We start from the raw sequence: 25,080 nt of genomic DNA on the forward strand, positions 1-25,080 counted from the left end.
GGGTCAAAAGAGAAAAAGAAACGTATTTTGAAAACTGCTTTTGATGCTGTTTCCAGTATTTATCAAAGCAAGAAAGACCCTTGTTAAAACACCGTTTTTTTGTTGATTTTGGATTATAGACAGGGATCTATCAAACAGAAGGTTCACACGTAGCAGCCAAGGGGCTATAAAACATCTGGAACCCATGAGCCTGATGCCTGGTCTTACTGAAAGCTGAAGAGTGATGAATTTGATTTTTGTGAGGGATCTTTCACTTTCGATTGTGGCACACAGCATTCCCTGGGGGTGTTTCTTCACCACAGCCACATAACTGCTACTGAAAGTTATCCCTCAGTTGGGAGCGAGGGAATACAAAGTATTTGTATGAGTCTGCTTTTAAACACCAAGGGAGATGAAAGGAAATTGGGATAGCTTCCCTTTGGTGGCCATTTCGTATACTAAAGTTTACCTCAGCATCCAAATCAGGAAGGCATTATGGTGGTAGACAGACAGACAAGTTATTGGCAGGAGATGGGTGCTGAAATGAACACCAGCAGCAACTCTGAGAGCTTGGTGGAAGTACAAAACTCTGGGCACTACATTTGCAGCTGACTGGTGCTATGAGAAAGAGAAGAGAGGTAGTTATTATGGCTGCAAGGGTTTAAAAACAGCCTTCATGGATCTCTAAGTGAGAAATAGGAACATGTGTTACTACACCACGTTTCCAAGACTTTTATATTTGTCAGGAAAACAATCCATATCTCACACACATTTTAAAACAACCGTTACATCCTTATGGTGAGCTCTTTTGGTGATGGAGGAGCAGGCAGCAACTCAAATCCTGAAGGTTACAACCTGATTAGAGAGACATAGAAAGGCATGCAAATACAGCCAATTCCTCCATTTCATCTGGAATCCACTAGTTAGATGAAGGGGAACAAAAGTTATTCCCACAGGCAGGACATACTAGCAGATTCCAGAGGAAATACTGTCACCTTACAGATTAGCACATTGGGCCGCTGGCCATTTTTAGCGTGAAATGAAATGGAAATCTTTTCTGTAGTTACTGCGTTGTTACTGTGCTCGATCATCTGCAGTAAACATTGAGGACAGTGGAATTAATCTGACTGTACACTACTGCATAAACAAGACCAAGTCATCCTTCAGAAATATTCATATCGGTTTTACAGATAGAGAGCAGGAACTTAGGCAAAAATACATAAACCCAAACATAATGGAAAAATAGACAAGGAAGAATATGCTTCACATGTAAGACACTTGCATCCAGAGATTCTGAAAGAAACCGGCTTTCTTTCCTGAACTTATTCTAACCCCAGTCCCCATATTTAATTTTCTCGTCAATAAGGAGCATATGAAGTTTTGCACAATTTTTGCACAATTCTTGGAAAAAACACATGCCCAACTATTAGTAATTTATCAGCTATGTTATGTTTCAGACACAGATGCTGTACTATGTCTAAATGAAACACAAATTTGTTTCCTGTTAGCAAGTGGTCACCAACAGCCATCTACTTTGCACATTCAGCATATTTTAATTAAAATATTCAGTTTTAAATAATTGTTTGATTTTCCCCCTCCAACCAAATATAGGACCTCTGGCAGCATAAATGCATTTTGTTGCATTGTTGCTTTTTTTATCACTTAGCAAGTATCACAGTTCAACATGACAATTACATTCAGGGTGTCTTCCTCTTGTTTCAGACCTCGAAGACCTCCACAAACCCCCATTACCTTCATTTCTTTGTTCTAAGCATCCTTGAGAGAGATTTAAAAAGTCCATAATGATGAGCAGCACATAAAAATCGACTTTAAAATCCAGATGCTTGCAAGTCTTGCTTATTTTACAGTGAAATTATTTAACTTCTTTCTGTTTCCTAACCAGCTTCTTCCTTTTCATAGCTTTCAAATACACAACACACTTTATTAATTACACAACTACTGCCTTCTGCCTACTTGTACAATTGACTTTTTAACAAGCTGAGGGGAAAACCAGATCAAACTCCATGCTATCCTTAAGAATCATGGCTCATTAGTGACTTTTTACCCATGGACTTTGACATGTGAAGATCCAAGGCAACAGCAAATACAGAATGAAACGTTACAATCAAGAGAGGGACAGAACAGATAGGCTGTTCTCCACCACAGATCTCAATGCAGTGTGGTCAGCTACCTGGTTCTCTCATCACTTGGATGCTGTGCTCAATGTAACGTGATGGATGACCGAGGTTTCAAAGGTTCGTTGTGTTTGGTTCCACTATCTTGAACAATCTTCAGCGATTATCCTGTCCTTAATGAGAGCAGAGTAGAATAACTCGTTGACGTACCTGACCTAGCTTAGGTGCCAGGAGCAACATAGCTACAGCATTAGGAGCCCAGCATAGACTATTAATTAAGTCTACTTTTCAAGTGTGCTTTGCAGCCAAAATCAAACCCTGTTACCATGAATAATTGGCTGCACTTCCCCAGTTAACTAGCTTGACGGAAGCCTCAGCTGTTACTGCTGTGCAGACACGCCCTTAATCTTAGAGGCTAAGGCAATGGAAAGAGATAATTTTGTGCATCCTTGAGGATCAACTGATCATATACAGACTTTGGCTTAAGAAGTTCCCTTTTACATTATGGTTATTTGCAGTTCTCTTCAAAATGCTTGAGCACTGGCTAGGGTGACTGTGTTCAATTCATCTTCTCTGCTGTATATGTCCTCCACTTAAAGGCAGATGAGTGGACGAAAAAGTTCTTCAAACACACATGCTGAGGGCAGTTATAAAAGTCAGTTATAAAACAGTGAGATAAGGGCAGACATACTGGAGTGTTCACTGTGGTACCCTCTCCACTTGCATCAAGGATAATCACAAAAAAAGAGTAAAGAACAGCGAAAACACAGCAGGCTTTTAGCAGGGCCATTTCATATTCAGATCCGTTAATGTGAAATAAAATCACCACCACATTACCTTGCAGCAGAGAAAAGCAGCATGAAGGGCACAGGCAAGTGAACAAAACTTCTTGATCTTAGTATCTGAATGCATTTATCGAGTATGTAAAATTGTTGGCATAGATCTCTTTGAAACTGTACAAATGCACAGTACGGCCATAGCTCAACAAGAGGGAGGTCTTCTGCATCCCCTCCTCGGTGTGCATGCTGCTATGTACAGTATGAGTGTGTATTCATACACATGAATTCAGGACCCCAAACTTTCCACTTGTATTGCAGGCCATCTTCTGCCCCACAGGGTCAATCCCATTGAGTAACATTGAGTTCCTACAAAAAGACATTCTTTTCCTCCTGTCCAGGTGGAACAGTAAGGCCCCAGAGTGAAAATCATGATCCAGCTAGCTTGAGCAGGAGCGTGATTTCACACCATGACTGTATGTGTATAGATACATGCACACATCTCCACACATTCATTCTGTACATATACAGAGGTACTCATACATTTTTACATTCTTTGGTGGCAAAATAATAATAGAAAAAAAAACCCAAACCACAGGGTTGCACAGACTGTGCATCTTTGCTTAATGCATCTGCTTCAGGAAAATTGGGGTCGCTGTAACAGGAGTTATTTTGCCTCTTTAAGGACTGTTCCTTGCATTGACAAAATGCCATACATTTACAATGACTGAAACAGGGCACGAGGAAAGCCAACGTAAACACAGCTCACATGACAGATAACTCAGAGAGAGCCCCCTCCTACCCACATCAACACACCATGAGAGAAGAAGCAGCCATATGCTTTCACCTACAAGCACTCAAATGCTTCCTCAGTTACTGTCCGGACATTGCGCTGAGCTGCGGCACAGCCTTCTTCTGCCCTGGCTGTGGGGTTTCGCTTTTGTTGCTTACTAGAATCGAACTAATAGAGGACTGGATGTTGGGAGCAGCAGAGGAGGCTGGCAGGTCAATGCCACACCGAAGGGTTGTCAGCCTGTGTGCTTCAGTTGAATGGCTCTTCTTGTCGCCACCTCTGGGACGTCAAACCTGCATCTCAGAGGTGCTGATGAGGCCCAGTGCTTTGGCTTCTTCTGGTGTCAGTCCGCTCTTTAGTGTCCTTCTCACTGCATGGTCATAAATTCCGAAAGCAGGCCAGAAAAAAAACCCACAAAAAAACAAGGAAAATGCAAGAAATTAGAAGCCATAGTTACACAAGATTTTCAGCTGAAAAAAACCCTGTTAACATGCAAGCTGAGTCAAATCAAAAGTTGCTCTGTGGTCAGGGCCTCAAGTTCAGAAATACTGAGTAATTCCCTATGCCAAATCCATTGGAGCATCACGTACCCAGCAGCTCCAGTCAGGCAAAAAGACACTTGTCACTTGACATTTAGTCAAAAAAAACTTTTAAGGAAAAATACCACAGCATTTTTTTTTCTCTGGAATTGTATCAGTTTATTTTCAGTCCTTAGAAAGTATCATCTGCCCTATTATTTTATAGTTTCATAAAGATTTTTTAAAAGAGCTTTTGGATCTTTATAGGGCTCGATTAAATTTATCACTATTAAATCCTATGTGACCCTTTAAAGGTGTAAAAAAAGCCCAACATCAAAAGTTAAAAGATTAAAAATGTAACTATTTTATAGTCTATTCAAAGCATTAGAACTACTGTCTTCATACATGCTCCCCTTTCTTCTGTAATGTTCCCGGGTCCTAGCCCCATTTGCGTCATCTTTGCCATTAGCAGTGTGCAGCATTTTAGTTGAATTTCAATGATAAATCTAGGCCAAAATCTTGTTTCTTAATTTTCTATAAAGTGTTCTGAACATTAGCCCCGACATAAAACTTCTAAGACCTGTGAGTGCTTTCTTTGTTCAGAAACAAGTGACTATGTGTCTGCACACACTGAGCATTAGCATCCTCCTGTTTTTACTGGTGCCATGATTTTCAGGTGGATGGGCTTTAGTTCAAGACACAAATGGGGTGTTCACTCCATACTTTGATGTTCCTCAAGTACACAACGCACATTCAGAAGTTTAAGCTGCATGCAAAGCATAAACAATGACTTTATGTTGAAAAAAATATATTTGGAGCCCCAAAATAATGAAGTCTAGAGGAAACACGTAGAGAAACCAATTGCAGAGAGTGGTTAAGGACTTCTTGCATCGCTGTCATCTAGCACAATTAAGACCTCTAACTTATTGAGATAGTCAATCCATGTAACTGAAACTGGGTGGTCGCATTCAAGGGTCTAGCTGGATTGAGAGGAGGGAATGGATCAGTATAGAAACAAGGAGATAAGAGAAAGGGAAAATACGGCATAGTTGAACATTTGATACCATGCAAGTAGGATGAATATGATCTGACAGGCAAACGGCTTTCATCAGTTACTGAGGTTATTCAAATGAGCTGGGAGTGCCACATGGGTAATTGTTCCTCCACTATCAAACCCTTACTTGAAAGTTTTTCTTCAAGGCACACTCCTTTTTCCTCCAGCATTTGCGCACTTATTAAACACGACTAGGAGTCTGCATGGCAGCCTTTTATGATAGCCACATTCTCCTACAATACTAATCAGCAACATCTACCAAGTTTAACAATGCTTAGCGTGAAGCAGTACAAGGGTAAATGCAGCTGCTAAAGCTAAGATTAAGACAGACTACCTGAAGAGCAATACACATCAAAAAATACTCTGGTGTCCATGGTGCAGAATACCCAACATGGACTTTTGAGTCAGTCCTCATCACTAGCACCCTTTTATACTTCTCAAATTTGATATCCAAATGTCTATGGTGACAAACGTTAATTTCTAGACATGAGCTATGAAATACCTTAGGGTCTTAAGGTCTCAGTGAATCTCAACGCTTATTTCTGTATCAAAATGAACTGTATCAGGAGAGAAAGAACAAATCCAAGAAAGCTGCAGTAGAAACACTTCTGTCTCATTAAAAGCAAAGACTTCCCTATGCAGTTCACCTGCTTTAGCTAGCCACACCATCTCTCCCCTGAACGTGTATTTTTCTGTACCCTCTATGAGATGCAGCCAAACGCAGCCCATAGCTAGCTTGGCCACCAGATAGTAGAGCCATGTTATAAAATACGTGTACAGGGGACTGAACTTTCACAGGATGACCATCTAGATGACATTACATCTTCCCACTGAAGGCAAAAGTGAACTGGAAAATCAAATGAGAAACAAATTTCCACATTTTAGACACTTCTGCAGACATCTCAAACCAAATGTATTCATGATTGCTCTCAGACATATCCCCAACTCTCTCAGACCATAATCAGTCGCTCACATTCACAAACTGAGCACAATAACCACTGTAAAACAAAGCTATTTTTCCTGTCAGATGGTAAGGCAGGAAGGGCGAGAGAACAAGCAATTGTTATTCCTGTTTGTAAACATTTAATAGGAACTGAGGTGCTCTGCTAATGCCGGTCATGCACTAGAATAAGCAAAATTCTGGTCTTATTTATGACAATGTAAATCTGGAACTACCTTCTTTAGGTCAGTACAATTACTACTGCACAAATAACTGGGCTGAGACTCTGTCTAACAACTGAAAGGGGAACACGTGCCTCTGTAACTTCCATCACGCAGAATGCAGTTGTTTAAATTCCTCCATCAGCCTGAGTGCCAGGATTACAAGTTTACTAGGAAAAGCCAAATAGATTTACAGTAACGTATAGGTCTCTTTAAAGAAAATTACAAGAGTTTATATTCAGAAGTCATAATCAGGAGTTAAAATCCCATGGCAGAAACCATCTTCATGGAAAAACGAGGAAGAAACCCAAGGAGTCTTCCTTTACATAAGCAAGATTTCTCTTTGAATCTCCAGATGCCTACTTATCAAACGTACTACAGTCTTAGTCTGAGGACCTCATGTATTAACCCTTGACTGAAAAAAAAGAAATACTGTATGCAGCAAGTGACAAGGAAAGAACTCTGTTCTGGGTTTGCTGTACGACTCTCACAACAGAAGCCAACCCTGGGTTTGTACTTTTTGTGTACTGCAAAACAAGTAGGAATGACAATACTCAATGGATTGCTGGGACATACGCAGCTGTAATTAAATCATAGAATCACAGAATGGTTTAGGTTGGCAAGGATCTTGAAGATCATTGAGTTTCAACCCCCTGCCATGGGCAGGGAACCTCCCACTAGACCAGGTTGCCCAAGGCCACGTCCAGCCTGGCCTTGAACACCTCCAGGGATGGGGCCTCAACAACTTCTCTGGGGAACCTGTTTCAGTGCCTTACCACCCTCAAAGTGAAAAATTTCTTCCTAATTTTTAATCTAAACCTGCCCTCTTCCAGTTTAAAACCATTGCCCCTCGTCCTATCAATACATGACCTAGTAAAGAGTCCTTCCCCAGCTCTCCTGTAGGCCGCAATAAGATCTCCCCGGAGCCTTCTCTTCTCCAGGCTGAACAGCCCCAACTCTCTCAGCCTCTCCTCATAGGAGAGGTACTCCAGCCCTCGGATCATCCTCGTGGCTCTCCTCTGGACACGCTACAACAGGTCCATGTCCTTCTTATGTTGGGGCCTCCAGAGCTGGATGCAGTACTCCAGATGGGGTCTCATGAGAGTGGAGTAGAGGGGCAGAATCACCTCCCTTGACCTGCTGGCCACACTTCTTTTCATGCAGAAAAGGCCATGGTTGGCCTTCTGGGCTGCGATTGCACATTGCTGGCTCATGCTGAGCTTCTGGTCACCCAGCACACCAAGGTCCTTCTCCTCAGGGCTGCTCTCCAGCCATTCACCACTGAGCCTGTATTTGTACTCGGGATTGCCTTGACCCAGATGCAGGACCTTGCACTTGGCCTTGTTGAACTTCATGAGGTCGGCTTGGGCCCACCCTGTCCAGGTCCCTCTGGATGGCATCCCTCCCCTCCAGCGTGTCTACCTCTCCAAACAGCTTGGTATCATCGGCAAACTTGCTGAGGGTGCACTCGACTCCACTGTCCATGTCGCCGACAAAGATGTTGAACAGTACCGGTCCCAGTACCGACCCCTGAGGAACACCACTTGTCACTGGTCTCCACAGAACAATCTCTTTGCATCCCTCAGTTGATTGTTCTAACTTATCTCAGCTCTCCTATAATAGAGAGAAAGATGACTTGGATTTAAGATATTCCAGTGACCTAAGCTTTTAAGGCCAGCAGTTAGGAGAAAAGAGCTCCAAACAACGTAGAACTTTGGTGGTCATATTGAGATTGTCAAGAAAATAAAAAGCAAAGCTGTGAAGAATGTTTTCAGCGACAGAATGGTTCCCATAAATGCTGACAGCTGCTGACTTGTATAAAATAAGCATGTGGGGCCAAATACTGCAAATTATGGTGACCACTGGCAAGATTAAAGCTGTCCACCATCAACAGGCAACCAGGAGGATAACAGCAGTCAGAATCACAGTCCAGACTCAAATAAGTGAATTCTTCCCCCCACAACGCAACAGGCCAGTCTGACACAGATGAACCCGCCTGTAGTTTGAAGTATTTTGTACTTAGGGAGATCAAAGTGGCCTGATAAAGGGTCTCTTTACATGAAAATTGTATCTAATATGTGCAAATTACCTACAGTACATCTCCTTGTCTGAAGATGCAGTGGATGGATGCAGTATCAGTAGTAACACACGAGCAAATTCCTGCCCTACTATTCTCTGCACTGGCTTGCAGACTATGGAGGCTTGTAGGTGATGAAGCCAGAAGAAAGTTGAATTATCTACAGAAGCAGGGACTACTCTAGGAGGTGGGTGAACTTTGTCTTGACGTGCTGTTAAACAGATGTCCTCAGACATTCGTCTGTTTCCTCATAAAGGGTTTGGTAGGGTTCCTCTACCTTAGGAAAGGTCATGAGCACATTCAGTCATCAAAATTGAATGCAGAGAGATATTTTCCTTCCATGTTTTATAGGCATTGCAAAATTACATTTCTCAAACTAGATCTTCACTCTCCCCTCTTCACTGAACTCTGTCGTGTCTCTCACTGGACTAGACATAATATCTTGGCTTGTAAAACTCTTGGCCTGCTGCAGATCACATTAAACTGAGTTATGGAATGTATTTTGGAGGCAGTGACAATAAAAATAAAACTTTCAAATGACCTTTTAGGTTCTTTAAGCAATTTTTAAAACATTTGCTAAAGAAACATAACATAGAGAGAAAATAACTTCTACTCTTGTCACAAGCAAGGCCTGCTGAGATCCCATAACCAAGAAACTAAATGTTGTTTTTCTGGGGTCAGAGGGTATGATATTCTTTATTAATCAGGAAATCTAGAATTTTATTTGATATCCTGGCAGAATGCAGTGTGCTTATGATGAACTTGATGAATTTGACTCTGCCTATTGGGTCAAAGTCTACACAGATACATAGCCCTCACGGTATACTGGGAATGTTTTAAAAGAGAGTAATTCCCTAAGTGTAGCTTTGTCAGAGAATATAATTATCTAAGGGTTGGTTGCTTTTTAAAGAGCAAATAGCATTCTTAATTTCCCCTCCCCCTACCTTTTTTTTTTTTTTTAAATATGCAACAAACAGTAAAGACCAGTCTGGCTGGCGCCAGAATAAAATTCTTGCATTTGCAATGGCTTTTGGCACGTGTGTCTACACTTGTACGGATGAGTCACTTGAAATGCAGAATAGATATGACCATTCTCTGCTCAAGACGTCACAGAATAAGTGTCATTCCTACTACAAAAAGATGTGGCAGCCACAGAACTTTCTTTTGCTCCCAGATGCAAAGGTAATGCAGTTGCTGATTTGGAACAAGGAAAAATTCTAGGTGGCTGCAAATTACACAGTGAGGACAGCAGGAAGGGCAGATTGTAAGAGGTAATGCAGGCCAGCTCCATCTTCTCATTTCATGTCACATATCTTAGTTTTATTCTCTGTTACCTACCCACACCCAGCTTGCACACTCAGTCTATTTTCTCATATGTTTACATTTAACATATTTTCTTGGACTTTATTCCAATAAGTCCAGCAATGGCAATTTGCAACTCAAAAGTTCAATTGAGACATATACTCTTATTTTAATCCTTTTTGGCACTTGTGTATTTTTCTGTCACTCTCTACATAACTTATGTTTAATTATGCATGTGTCATTGCTTAACATGAGTAGGCCTAAATGCTTAATAAAAACACTAAAACACTATGTGTAGAGATTTTCTTACAGGGATTTGTAGGTATTTTTTTGGATTCTATCATGCACTTCTCTGAAGAAGTACAGCCAACTGAAATGTGGTCTTTGTCTGCGTCAGCCGCATAGAAAGCTCCAGGAAACAACGTATTATTATGTATTATTATTGCCCTGCAGCTTTGCTTTGAGTCCTGTCAGCACTTCATAGATGGCACAAGGCTCTCCTAACAAGAAATTCTGTAGTTCATAACCATCTCTGGGTGGAATTTACAGTGCCTGTGACATAAAGAGGAGTCTATCAGTGCAAAAAGGCAAAGTGGCATTTTGTAAGGAAAACTGTGTTTCATCTCCAGGTGGCTTACGTTACCAGGAACAAAAAGTAACATTACTTTAGAGAACCTGGGCTGCAGGAAGAATATATGGGTTTTAAAGTAATATTTAACATGTAGTTGAAACTGTTAAAGTTTCCAACTTTATGTATTTCAGAGACCACCATTTACATAGTCCCAACAGTACAGCAGAAAGGAAGATTTAACTCCTTTTTAACTCCTATATTGCTGGGGCAAAATAAATTCAAATTAGCTTTGTGTGAACCATTTTTGTTCATTTCCTAAGACAGACTTCCCTCCAAACACATTTGACAGTTGCATTCAAGCGTAGTCAGATTCCTGCCTTAGCAGATCCTTGTGTTAAACTCCTTCATGGCAGCAGAGGGCTCTCTTTGGCAGCTGTGGTATAGCGATGCTCTTCTGGAAAGCCACATAGGAGATGGCTTTTGTTACTGCACTTCTTTTGTAAGGCAACTTGAACAGCAACTCTGTACTTCCCCGTCTTTTCTCGTTCTCAAATGAAGCGCTTTCCATAACAACCCTGTGATCTTGTCAGCCAGCAACTCACTTCTTACTCGGATGCTGAAAATAATCATCATCTTTCAGGAAGGAACGATGATGTAAATAAGGAGTAAATTGCTGACCAGGGGTAAACTTGAAAGCCATTTCAATACAGAAAGAAACCAAGCAAAATAAATATCCTGTCAACTTAGGGCTGACAGTGTGCAAATCAACCATACATTATTTTTTTTAATACTCAAAATGTATCTATCCCAATTTTGGGAATGAATTCTGTGACAAGAATTCAAAAGCCTTGAAACATACCTTTAAAATATGCCAACTACAAAGAAAACGGAGGGTGATGTAAATGAATTAACTGAATGACAAACTGGCAAAAGTGAAAACAACGATTTGTATCTCTTGTAAGATGCAAAGAGATGAGGTAAAATTAGGGTTTTTTTCCACAGAAACAGTTGAAAAAGTACCAAAAGTGTATACCATAAATATTTCTATAGAAAATGTCAGCACCAATCTTCTGTGATCTGGGAACACGAACAGCTTTATTTCCTACAGATACTGACATCACTTGCTTTTTACCAACTGCTCGTCTCCTGCCAGTTTCTCCCACATTACCTCCAGCTTGTTCTTTCCTTCAATAAAGAAAGTGCCATTTGGCCAAGAAGAGATGGCCAGAGAAATTCCAGCACTTGTAAATCCTTGTCTAGAAGCCCACGGGATCTTTGCCTTTTTAAGACCAAAACCGGAGCAGTGGCTATCTCTTCCTCCACAGAGCAGCACGTGTGGGCAGGGATTTAATCCCATGAGGTGACAGCCACTCTAAGATCACTAGGGACAACTCATTATAGCGGCAATTTTCTCCTAGTACCTAGATCATGTCCTCTGTGCTTGGGTGCATAACATACATGTGCATGTGAATGTCTGTGTAGCGTTCAACATCTCTGTCTTCTCTCTGGGAACTGACATAAACAGGGATAAAAGATATGGATTTTCTTATAAACATCGCATAATTAACTCTGACTTCCCAAATCAATGCAATGACTTCTCACCTTGTTTTCAGTTGCTGCTCATTTTTGAGCAAATACTAGATTCCACAGTATCTCTAAATACCAGTGCTGGAATCCAATGCAAAGTTAAGGAATGTACTTAATGGTGCAGGCTGGGTTAATTCTATATCTGACTTTCCTTATTAAAAAAAAAAAAAAAGATAAAGCTACTTCAAGCAGAAAGTTTGAGGATAGGAGCCCCAAATAAATAATCTGTATCAGAAAAAAATTAATTACAGAAATGACTCAGATTCCTCTAAAACAGTCACTGGAAAATGAATTCAAGCCTCTTTACAGGCATTTTTTTTACTAGATTTTTTAAACCAGACTTTCAAAACCCTTTTGTTTTGAAGGCTACATGATCTAGAACTGTACAGAAAGATGGTGATTTCGGTTTCACAGTGCTAAGACCAGGCAAAGACTCTTGAATGAAACTTAAGAGATATAAAAGATACTGCTTGAAACTCATGGAGACTGCCCACAAAATATGTAGGTACTATACGTTTGAACAGTAAAAAGCAGAGTGTCCACTCCTGTCTGTCAAGATCAGTTATTTTAAATGAAAGCTATAAAAATAAATGTAATACACATTGTAAAGCAGAAACTGAACACTCATAAATGCATATCTACTTAGAAATGGTATTAATATCAACGACCATAATTATATATGTCATCAATTACAATTGACAAAACTGAAAATATGGAACCAGCTATTCAGCCTCATGTTTCAAATAAATACACTGATTTAAAACTATTAAAACCCATGACGGGACCTGTAGGTTACTCAACTAATCCTACCTCTCCTGTTTGTTCTCCTGCAGCTGTTGATGCTGGCCTCTGGCAGAGATGTGGGACTACACAGGCCTCACCCTGATCAGGTACCTCAATTTTTACAACTTCCTATGGTCAACTATATTTATTATTCATTCATTAACTATTATTAATATTTTAAAATTATTGTTTGCATTTTTATTTGTGTAGATCATGGAGTTTAGTTCTGTCATTTTTGCAACGATCTTGCCATTCTAAGGATGAAAGAATGTATTACTTAAAAGGCATCCAAAAGCCACCAGCTATCTTGGCATCTAATGGAGATAACCTTCCAGCTGCCAGAGTTTTAAGTACTTTATCTCACGTCCTGTTTTCATTCAATAATTGGATTTTTATTAACTGGGTATTGACCTTCCAAAGGCTCAGTACTTTGTGTGAGGACAAACAGACTCTGATACTGAATAACATCGGTGATACATTTACTTTTTCTAAATGTAAAGAATTGTTGCTAAATGTGCATCACTCTGCCCCCTACTCTAACTCCTGATAGGATCCAGTTACTCAAATCCTAAATAATTAGTTGCAAATTCTAAGTTAACTTGCTTTCCTTTAAAGCATTTTATAGACTCTCTTCTTGTAAGGTTTTTATTTTTTTAAAAGCATAATTTCCATTAACTCCTGCTTTTAGTCAGGCTATAAATACCAGAAGAACAGTCTCCCTCCTGGTATTTTGGCACTTCTGTATCTTTTCATAGCCAGAAAAAGTAAGTGGAGAGACATGAAAATGATAATGAAAAAACAAAGAAAAGAAGAAGTTAACTGAAGCACCCTATGAATGCCAAACAAGAATTACACACCTTTGGATTCCAATAGTCTCCTATCTAGGATTTTGTTTGCTTACAAACATGTTTATTCCAAAGCAGCACTGCAGGTGTTACTAAAACTTGTCTAAAGCTTGTCTCCAAGCCTGGTCCTTTGGCAGAGCTCTTTCCCATGTTTTGGCACCTGATGCCAAAACACCAGTGTGCTAACTCCTTTTTCACTTTTACTGGAGGTGGAATTTAGTATGAAATACCTGACCTGGGATGTTATGTAGTTAAGTTTAATCCACCGGCCCTGAGCTTATTTGTCTAGGATTCAGATAATCTTGATTCGATTTCCATCTCCTCCACAGTCCACTCGTATGAGTCTGACAGATTACTTGAGTCGTGCCACAGATCCATTTCTGCATAATGACTGTAAGGATCTTTTTACTCCCTGCAAGTCATTATGCAAATAAATCAATAAATCCTTATGAGATGTTTCCATATGTCAAGGGTCAGGCACAGGGTATATTATTAGGCTACCATGTGATTCCAAAGCCTAATAAAAGAACAAGGCATTATCATGTCTCTCATTATCGTGTCTCTCCTCTCTCTTTTTTAAACATCACAAATAATTTTGGTCATCTTCTCATTTGAATATTGGATTAAATTCTGATTCAATTATTATCTGCTCCAAACCTATTTCTCTAATGCAAATCTAAAGCAGGTTTTCAATTTTAATAAAATCCAAGAGAAATAAGAGAGAACACAGAGGGAGACACTCTGAGATGAAACAATGCGGAGGAACACAAGCCTCGCACTCTGCAACATCCTCATGCAGTGTCTCCAGCAGAACCCAACACAACCACCACTGTGGTGCTCACCCTCAAATATTACTCACACCTGGGCCCTACATTATGGTTTAGCATTCAGGGTCAGCTGAAGATCCAGATGGAAACAGTGCTGTATAGTCAAGCCATCTTTAAAGAGCTATTTCCTTGGCCCTGCCTTTGCTCTGCAAATAACAATTATCTGAAATTATTTCTTGGCAAGAATGTTGGGATCTCTACTCTTTGACCACTGCCTTGACTTTAGGGAGCCAGGAGACACATTTTCAAGCATGAAGGTTGCTAATACTAATAATTCATAAAAAAGAAGGAAGATACTTGCAGGTCCATGTTTTAGCCTTAAGGTAGTTGCTAGTCAGCTGGTTTGTTTTTTCCACTCTGTGGCTTAATCAGCACTTGAACAAGGTAACAAATCCTTAGGACTTTCTCTTGGTCCTTTTTCAGAGCCCTGCTGTCGCCATTCACAAATCAACCCTGTTTGGCTCAACATTTGCAAGTATTGCTCTGTGTATGCCAGAATTAGTGTAAATACCTTTCATATGCTTATTCACTATTATTAAATTGGAGTATGATTTTTTTGTGATGCCGACCCATGGGAATCATCTCATTCTCCTGAGATAGCTCCATTCAGTTCAATGAGACCAACACAGCGACAGCACCTCTGTAACAGTCTAATCCTGAGAGAAGAGATTTTATGTTGGGGGATGGATGCTTCAAATAAACAGCCACGACAAGAAGGGAAACATCATTATCTTCCTATTTGCCTATTATTGAGTTTTGGGAGGGCTCTTTTAATTAAATGTACTTAAGCAAAATTTTTATCTTATGGATGATCCTGCTAGTCTTTATGTGTCTTCTGTTGCCTCAAAGCTGCTGTGGCTATAAGACCTATTTTTCTTCTCCCCCAGTTTGAAGCACTTGGCAGAGGCTGGTTCATTATGGTGTGAAACTCTCATTTAGTAACAGGATTTTCTAAGCAGTTCTATTCTTCTTTATATAATTTCTTCTCTTACCTCACTTCTTTTAACCTTCACAGCAAACTCTGCTTATCCACCTTATATTATTTTTTTTTTAATTCAGCTCTCTGTATTAAATAACCTCCTTTCTTGACTGTTTTTTGAAATCTCAGTGGTATCTCATACACGGAGTTTCATTTTTATTTCCCCTAATCCACTGCTGCAATGCCTGTAATACTGTTCGATAAGCTGCTGAAGTTCAGCAATTGTATTCATTGGAATTTGGACTATCAAATAGAGTGACTCTTACAACTTCCTTATCCCAATTTTCCTTTGCACTCCTTATTTGTTATGGCATCGTTTGAGGTCACCCTAATCTTATGGGAGAACCAGACAATCCTAAGTATATTACTTTTTATTTCTTTGCTAGGTTGAACAGCTCCCCATAATGTTATAAAAACCTTTCTCATAGAAAGCTTTCAAGAACAGAAACAGTATATTTTCAACCTGATTTGTATTTTATCTTTTAAAATATGCTGAACTGACATCTCTAGAGGCTGAGGTCTGTTGTTTACGCACAGAATATGGACATCAGAGAGAAAAAACCCAGCAGAAGACTCCCATGGCAACTTGCCTTGAAGCTATCTTTGAATGACCACCTCAAAGGGTGACAGAACGTTTCTGTGGCTCATTCAACCCTGTGACTTTCTGATGAGGCTTCTGATGAATAAATACAACCGCAATGTTGTTTTCTCTTATATAACACCACACCAGTATGTCTGGTAGGCAGGTCTCTGAACACCCATCATGAGGCAATGACTTCCAGTTGGTTACTGTAATTCCACTGTGTAAAGGTCTAGCACAGAATTAAGTTCTCTCTCTGCAGATCACCACAGGAACTCAGTTGTTATGCACTTACCATGTACCTTAGCTTTCTGCAGTCCATTTCAGCTCCCACCGAACAAATTCCTTCCCACTAGGTCTCAGTCGACTTCAGTCATATCTGGATTTATCAGTGACCATTTGCATCTTCAACCAACAGATGCAGATGTTTCCATCTGTCTTTTGTTGGATGACTTGCTGCCTGATTCTTCCTCCCAATTTATGGTTCTGCGGATCGCTCCGAGAGTTGAAACTCTTCTGCGTCATTAAGATCTAACTAAACTGTCTGCATACCAGATACAGTCACACTGCTCAACAATTACAAAAGCTAAAACGGTGCAAATGAACATGTCAAAATGTCTCATTTTCCCATTACAACTATTTCTTGAATTTAACTTAACCTTTTCCATATTCCTGTTTCTGTTTTCCCTAGTTATAAATGACTTGAGTATCATTTGCTTTTTACTTCACATTTTTCTGTCTTTTTTATGGCAAAAAAATCCCTTGCCCACGAGAACCTTCTACCTGAACCACAGGAAATTTTACAGTGCAACTGCATATAAATCTTTTGGATTTCTGACTTTGCTAAAAACACGTACATCAGCTCAGGTTCACTAAAATCTTTGCTGAATACTAAGTAAGCCTGTCAAGATTTCCAGTTCTGCACTGAAAGCAATGAGACATATGCAAGACGATGCACAGTGAAAATCATTCCTTTCAACTGAGTTTCACTTTGATGTCCATGAATAGATTGAGTACCAAGCTCATGGCAAAAGCCAAAGAATGCGTTTGGGAGCCTGAAGATTGAAGGAGGTGAATCAAACCCGTCAGATTATAGGGTCTCTTTGCTCTGTAGATAATTAATGTCATAGCGCCTGCTAATCTAAATCATTGAAGTATGCCTAAAAATCTACTTTCTACTATGTTTATGGAGGACCTGTGTTACATTTCTACCAGGAAGATCATCATGCATTGACAAGGGCTAGTCTCTGTCCATTTCCTGAAGGTGCCATATTATCAGTCCAGTTGAGTGTATTTTGGAGCTAAACTACTTCATTTATTCAGCATCCAGGTATATTAACTATCAATCAAAGTGAAACAGTTCAGTTAAGATATTCTCTTTTCACACGTTCTTTCAGCATGTCAGCTGAAAGTGATGCTAAACTACTGAACTTCATGTTTGTTTTGAAACTGCCCTTTAATCCACTTAAGAGCCTCATTCAGATCTTGAAGAACAAACAAGCAAAAGAGCTAGATTCTACCATGATTAATTACAATGGAAATCAGTCCCAGCCTAAACATTTAATGAATGTTTAATCCTTGTTAATGATTTTAGTGAATATAAAAACCAGCTCCAAGGAAAAATATATAGTATTTTTATTATCATTATCCTGTTCTGTTTTGTTTTGTTTTCTGCAGCAAGTGCTTCCTTGGGAAAAAGGTACCTGGTAAAAAGCAGAAATAAGACTTTTTCGTGTGTGTGCATGAAGATAGTGTTGCTAACAAAGGAAATAATTTAGTGTAGGATAAACCATGGAAATAGGCAAACATACAGGAGGTTTATTTGCTATGCACAAGCCAACTAGGGCAGTCAGCACGCGCAGAAGACCAGAACCATGTGGGGAAGTGGGTAGCAGCAGAAGGTGATGCCACAAAGAGGTACGGCACAGCGTATGACGGAAAGTAAGACAGACAATCCAGTGTCAGCTCATTTTCTTTGCTTAGAGTCTGGCTCATGTAACCAGTGTCCACTTTGCTTTTGGTCTTGCCACATGCAGAAGTCCCTTTCTTAGCATGTTGGGGAAAGTGAATATGCTTTCAGCACATGCTAGTTTATAGCAATCACTGCTTAGACCAAATGTTTTTGATCACCCACTATGTTAGAACAATTCCACAAAAAACGAGAATCTGTGTCATTTTTCACTCACTGTTGTTGTCTCCTCTTTGTCCTAACTTCCCAGAAAAGCTAAAAAGATGGATGGAAAGGTAGTCAAAAAGCCACATATGGTGAATAACATTAAACACTAAAAACTTAGGTTCTTTGGGCACATACCCTTCTCACAGTAACTGCAGTAGTCTCTGCACATAAGGAAAAAAATAACTAGGAAGCTCATCACCTCTTTAACATTGTATTTAACAAAGCACAAAATCAAACTACTCAAACTGTGGTTGAGCACACTACACCGTTGAAAGACCACCTTATAAATGTGCTACCTTTTCTTCCCAGTGGAAGTTAAGCTGCTCTATAACCAATTTGCAGCCAAGCGGCAGTAGATACTTTGTTTTCAGGGCTGTGGAAGGATGCACAAGAGCGACAGACGTTAAGAGGTGCATTCTCTCAAACTACTTTTTGCTTTATGAATAAATTCAGCTACAGGTACAACTATTTATCTTCACACCAGTACCTTCACAGTCTCCATCTGAGGTCTTGATCTGAATTCTCTAGTTATGAATAAGCACTGTCATCAGAGAAGCTCTAAAGCACCATAAAACCTTCTTCTCTTATTGCTAAGGACATTTCAACTTCTGTAGAAGACAGAATCATCTACTGCATACATCGTTTAAATGACAATAAGATATATATATATAAGATAGATAATACAGCAATCATTAAGTATATACTTGAGCTACTATGAACTACCAATGCATGTCTGTGTACTAAAGGCCCGGTTCCTACACCAATATACTCATCTACTGCATACATCGTTTAAATTACAGTAAGATATATATATATAAAAGATAGATAATATAGCAATCATTAAGTATACACTTGAGCTACTATGAACTACCAATGCGTGTCTGCGTGCTAAAGGCCCGGTTCCTACACCAATATACATAAACATTTGTACCTTTGCTTATTTTGAGAAATGCAATAGCCATATACTCACATGACTTCCTATTTGCTCGTGACCGCTTCCTCTCTCTAGGCACCGCTCGCTGGCTTGGCACTTGGGTGGCGGACTTTACAATGCGATCCATGATCTCATCTGCTGCATCATCTGTTGCATTAGGTGAATCGTCGTTGCCAGCATTCCATGAACTGATACGGCCTGGAAAAGTCCAGCAAATGAATTGAGGGAAAAGAAGACAGAAGTCTCTTGCATCACTTTGGTTTTGCAGTTGGGTTTTTTTTGGGGGGGGAATTATAGCAGACAACTCAGTCATTGCTACTTCAAATTGGCCAAAGCAGAAGACTCTGCCTAATGGAGAATATTTCTAAATAATACCCTAGATTCTCTGCTGTATCAGCAGAGACCCAAGAGCTCAAATGCAATTATAACTTTCTATTCCCTTCAGCCTCAGAGTCTTATCCTTGACCATACGACTGGCAAATGTCTGCTAGGCTGTCTATAAGCCAAGGATTGGTGGAGTGTTGTGTCTCCATGTTTCTCTCTGCTCCTATTACACAGAGACTAGAAGACATGGCATGTTAGAAATTGATGCAAATCAGCAAGACAGGTCCTTTGTACCAAAAGAGAGAATGAATCCATTTCTGAGCATCTGTATCACAGCCTAGCGCAAAGACGACACAAAAAGGGCAAAAAATGTGGTTTGACACGTCTACTTGTCCTTTTCACTATGAAGAATTCACCTTCTCATCATAAAGCTGTATGTGTCCCGGCACAACTCTGTGTGCTCTGTTATGAGCAGAAAAGCAAGAGTCGCTGGCAAGCTGAAAAGCTAAATAAGCAATTTCGGTTAAAACCACAAACAAACAAGTGAGCCATGGCTCGGAACCCAAGGCTCTGGCAATCCTTACTCCACAGAGCTGTGTCAGACACAGCTTTGGGTTCCTCTACTACAGATTACTGTTCTGTGTGCTTTTTTCTTTTGAAAAATTCGAAGGCCAGCCTGCAGTGAGAACAGTGACAGTGAGCTTTGCAAAAGAGTGGGTGTGGTAGAATTGCAAGCAGCTAAAAATTCACTGGCGAGGCCACTCCGTATCACGTCCCCGACATGAATAAACAGCAGCTTTGATTAGCACTTTGCTCTGCTGCTTCTCTCCTGGCTCTCATTAAGAGTATTACAATAGTGCTCCTGACAAGCTTCTGTCTGGCTCACCCATCCTCCGCCTCTGCTGTTCTTCAGGGCAACACAAGCTGACTCCCATTATCAGGACGCGCTGCTTGTTAGCATTCAATAGATTACTTCAGCTATCCAGCTTCTTGCAGTGCAGCTTGAATTATTTCATCTTTGTACTTTAGCTAGTTGACTTGCTGCTTAAATTGGAACTATGAAAGCTCCAAATTAGACAGGATCATGCTTTAAAGCCTTAATAAACTACACACACAGACTTAGTGGTGGATGCACTGGATGTGCTCTCAGTGGTACCAAAAAAGAATCAAGAAAGTGTAAGATATCCAGAGATGAGGAACAATAAATACCAGAACAGAAAAACGAAGACTTGAATTTTGGTGCATCACCTTGACTCCAAAGCCATCTTTCAGGTATCACGTGTATGGGAGGTGGGGCGGGGAACAGAAAGAAAATAAACTGGTGAAACCAGTGTCTGTGAAATGATTTAGCATAACGGAAGTGGTTTAGTGGCTTCTTAAATGAAGAGGTGTACCAGTGAATCACGTCTTGGACAAAAAACAAGGCTATCTCATTGCCAAGAATGGTTGTACCAGGGAGCTCTTCTGTCAGAGTATCAGGTGTTGGGATCAGCAGATTGGGTCAGGTTTTCATTTCCTCCCTGTCAGCTTTCAGAAATCACCCATGCTGACATTTGGAAACAGCAGAGTGACGTGGACCTCAGAGAAAGAGGTACGTGTCAGGACAGCAAGGAGATGTGGGGCTGTCCACAGCAGCTTTCTTTGCTTCTAGGCTCCACTTAATTCACTGCCTTTGCAGTTTAGCAGGGAGGTGGTTAGGAGATATGCCATCTTTTTCCTACCCTTTTTCTTCTCCCCAGCCATTCCTACAATGCTGCAAGGCCCTTTCACTTCAATTTGAATTGCTACTTTCTACTTGTTTCTCTTGAAAATAAAAAGAAAACCACATCATGGATCCCCTGTTTTGCCTTCACGATGAGAACAGGAATAAAATTTGGGGTTTTAGTGGGCAGCCACGTTCATGGAGGTGGGGAAAGAGATGCCAGTTTCTGCAGGCTTGTACTCCTAATGCCCCCAGGCACTACTTTGGCTGTGATCCACGTGTTAAAACTTCAGGCAAATTCTCCTACATCCCTGTGACCCAAAACACCACCTCCATTATGGAAACACCACTGGGGTCTTCTCCTTCAACCCTTTCTGCTGCAACCACTGTGCAAGGGGGCCACGACCTGCATCTGGGCCAATGTGTGGCTACTGCACCACAAGAAACGTGGCCAAAAGGAAACTGCTGGCACTTACCTCGGCTGGCCCGGCTTCGAGTGCGGACCCCGAGCGCCGTGGTGCTTTCCCCACCAACGGAGGAGGTCTTCAGCACGGCCTTCATGTTCTCGTGCTCTGCAGCGTCCTCGGCGTACTGCAGCCCCTGGGGCTGGCTCTGGCAGGGGGGTGAGCTGCTGGAGAACTTGCCGGACTGCGGAAGGAAAAAGGTTTTGTTGTTTTAATGGCAAACAGCACAGAGAATAGGCCAGCATCTAGACTGGGAATTGCAAGGAGAGAAGTGTCCTCTCAGGCTGGTTCAGAGGGCAGATATTCCCAGAAGAGCCAGGCAACAGTTGCTCCTCTCCCAAAGCATGCATCCTGAGCAGAAATAAACTGGAAACGGGGTGACAGCAGCTGACAAAATCAGAGGAAAACCAGATGCATTAGCTAAAGCCTTATAATTTTGACCTTCTGTCTGGTCTGAGAGTATAAGGTAGAAAGCTTGCTTTGAAACCTTTGACCCAGGCTGGGCCCAATCTGGGGTCAGGTATGAAACAGGGAGACAGCACAAGACCCGACACAAATAAGAAACTGTTTTTTTCCTTTACCATCAGCTTTCAGCAACAAGGCAAAACTGGGAGAGCAGTCTAGGAAAAGAGACCCTTCCCTCTTGCCTCTCTGCATTGCTGCACAGAAAACTTCAAACCTGTGTAAAACATAAATACCTACAAGTAACCTTAAAATACATTACCAGTAACGCTAAAAAAATCCCCGGTCGCAGAACACCCAGCCAAATTATTTCATGGCCAAAACACAAAAATTGCAGTCAGCAGTTAGAAGAACAAACAAAACCTTACAAGAGATTTAGGAATCTGCCCTCTGCTTGCCTGTCCCGGCCCCCCCCCCCGTGTGATTTCCCTGTCACCACGACTACGTTAACAACAGCGGCTACATTAGCTGGGCTCGCACAGCACGAGGATGCAGCAGCTCCACTGGTTGCGGAAAACAGCCATCTAGAAATGGATGAAACCAGCAGAAACGGATAATTTCTAAGGAGAAAATGCATGGCTGGGCTGCTCTCCCTTCCCAGCCTCTGCCTATGTTGGTATTCGCTCCACTGCTCTTATCTACAGAAAGGCTAAAGCACATTTAAAATACAGCCCCGGCTGCAAAAAAGACAGGCTCTGTCAACAGCAAACAGGCATCAACAGATAATAATATCCCTCGGTATTTTCAGTCATATCAGTCCAGCATCAGAAACCGAAAGGTGTTTTCTCTTTTCTTTTGATCTTATTCCTACCAATTAAGCACAGATGAAGTAAGTTGTGCTGCATTCTCTTCTCCCTCTTCATAATAAACAACATCAATTATTCACTTGATGATATCGAGCCAGTCAGTTAAAGGGATGCAAACCTGCAGAGCCTTTCTGTCAGAGAACAGTAAATTGGAAGAAAAGACTGGGCCCTACTGTCAGAGCTTTGATCAAGTCCCTGTGATTGTCAAGAATGCAAATTGAAAATATTTAATTTGTAAATCAATGACAGGATGATTCTATTTTAACATAATGACTTTTCGGGGTAGGACAGCAAGTTCAACTAAGTAGCAAAACAATCATCCCTACAAGGCACTGAGCTAAATATACCATAGAGAGACTTATTTTTGATGGTGAGAAGTTTTTTTCTTCTTAAATATGAGCTTGCAACATTTTGATGTGGAACGTGTACAAATGCTAGAGTATCACATGTGAAGTTAAAAGACAGAAAAACATTAGAAAGAAACTTCTATGAAAGTGCATGCCATTTTTGCATTAAGAACACTCTCTTAAATACAATGGGTTGTAAAGCCAATCATCTCAGAAAAAAACAAAGGATCAAGTTTTCACATAACTGTTAGTTACTATTCACACCGGTTAGTTAAATGTTGGCACGAACAGGCTAATTAGCGTAATTTTCTTTCTGTGCCCCAAGCTATACAGCACAAATCATCACTGAGGGAGGAGCTCTATAGCCAGAAGTTTTGTTTCACTTCCTTAGTTTTCAGACACTGCTGTAGATAAATGGCCAAACCCCAGCCTCTTGAGCAAATGACTGCCATTATGAAACAATGAGCATTAAGCCACATTGTTTATGTTCAGCAAATTGAAGAAAGCACTAATGCTGAAGAAAAAATGCATTGCACAATACATGTTCCTCAAACCAATAAATTGTTTTATTATGAATATAGCTAGTGCATTATAGTTCTTAAATGATTTAGTCACTCCTTTATTTATTTTCAACATCACCTTCAGGAGCACTTTATGATAAATACATGAACTACTCCATGGCTCACCTTTAGGGTGACTGAAGTACCTTATTTGCAGTTCATACAGCAAGGAGAACCATTACAATTTGCTTTGCATCCCTATATCCTGATGCTTTTGAACACTACAAAATAACACCATTTAGACTTACACAGCTTAATAATGACTATGAAATTATCATGGTAATCCCTAGCCTAAGGTAACTGATGATCCCCATAACATTCACATCATTGATGTTTTGGGTAGTGAGGATACTTTGCAGTTTAGTAAACAGACATTAAGGAAAAGAAATGAGGAAACTTCAAATTTTTAAGGCCTCAGATCAGGATATCCTTATTTGAGACAGCAGGTATGTATATGGTTAAAGCTGACTGTAAAAATGCGTTCTTATGATTGCACGAAAAAGCTATGAGAAAAATGTCATGGTTCATAGTTCCAGTTGAGCAGATGGAGGTGAGCAGTCCACGCTGAGTTAGAAATTAGATGTCACAGCACACGGGGGACATGGGAATGACATGCTCTTTCAGAGAACCATACCTCAGCATCCTCTTCTTCATCGGTCTGCCACCAGAAACAAAGGACAGGGTGGAGAAGGACAAACAGCAAGATTTAGGAAGGACAGTATGGTCAAACCACAACAGAGTAAGAGGTAACCATGGTACTGTTTATGCAATTATAGGAGGACATAAAAATACAAAGCATAAAAGGAATTAATTCCTTAGACAATCAACTTGCTTTTTTTTTTAGTTAATTGTACACAGAACAGACTGTCACTGTCAGTAGTGTATATCAGAATTTCCCGATTTTTCTTAGAGAAATTATAAACTGAAGGTACCCCTAACCCATCCTATTTCTCTCCCTTGAGTCATGCAGTTGCTTGCCCACTTTTTGCCCTGTGGAAATCGAGAGCACTAGGAAGGACTCCCTCTCCTTTTTCCAGCTCTGCTCAGCACAAGGAGGTCCTGGCTGCTCTTTCTCCCAGAGCAGAGGTCAGCTTCTTGGCAATTCCTTTCCTCTACACTTAAGTGCTTGTTTTAATTCCTTTTTTAAGCTGGGGCTTTTCAACTTCAAGTTCCAATTTAACAGACCACTAAAATCAAATGCTGAGTAGCCTTTGAATAAATGCTTAAAGTTCTTCAGTAGCTTCCTGGTACCAGATCCTGGAAATTAAAGAGATGCAATTATCCTTTGTGATTCAGGGCTTTCACCCTCTGTGACAGCAGGCATGTAACACTATTTTG

The 25,080-nt window shown here is 40.6% G+C and overlaps 1 protein-coding gene across 1 annotated transcript in view; it reads right to left on the minus strand.

Moving 5' to 3' along the window:
- Positions 1-3,412: 3,412 nt before the first annotated feature.
- FHOD3 (formin homology 2 domain containing 3) overlaps positions 3,413-25,080 on the minus strand; it is a 363,610-nt gene continuing 341,942 nt past the window's right edge. Inside the window, exons 23-25 of the mRNA XM_009885444.1 lie at positions 21,580-21,751; positions 19,114-19,275; positions 3,413-4,053 (exon numbers count right to left, since the gene is read on the minus strand). Of these exons, the coding sequence (XP_009883746.1) occupies positions 3,971-4,053; positions 19,114-19,275; positions 21,580-21,751 (417 nt within the window). The 3' untranslated portion in view covers positions 3,413-3,970. The remainder of the gene's footprint in view (positions 4,054-19,113; positions 19,276-21,579; positions 21,752-25,080) is intronic.

Source organism: Charadrius vociferus, unplaced genomic scaffold, assembly GCF_000708025.1.
Source record: "Charadrius vociferus isolate BGI_N301 unplaced genomic scaffold, ASM70802v2 scaffold174, whole genome shotgun sequence".
NCBI lineage: Eukaryota > Metazoa > Chordata > Aves > Charadriiformes > Charadriidae > Charadrius > Charadrius vociferus.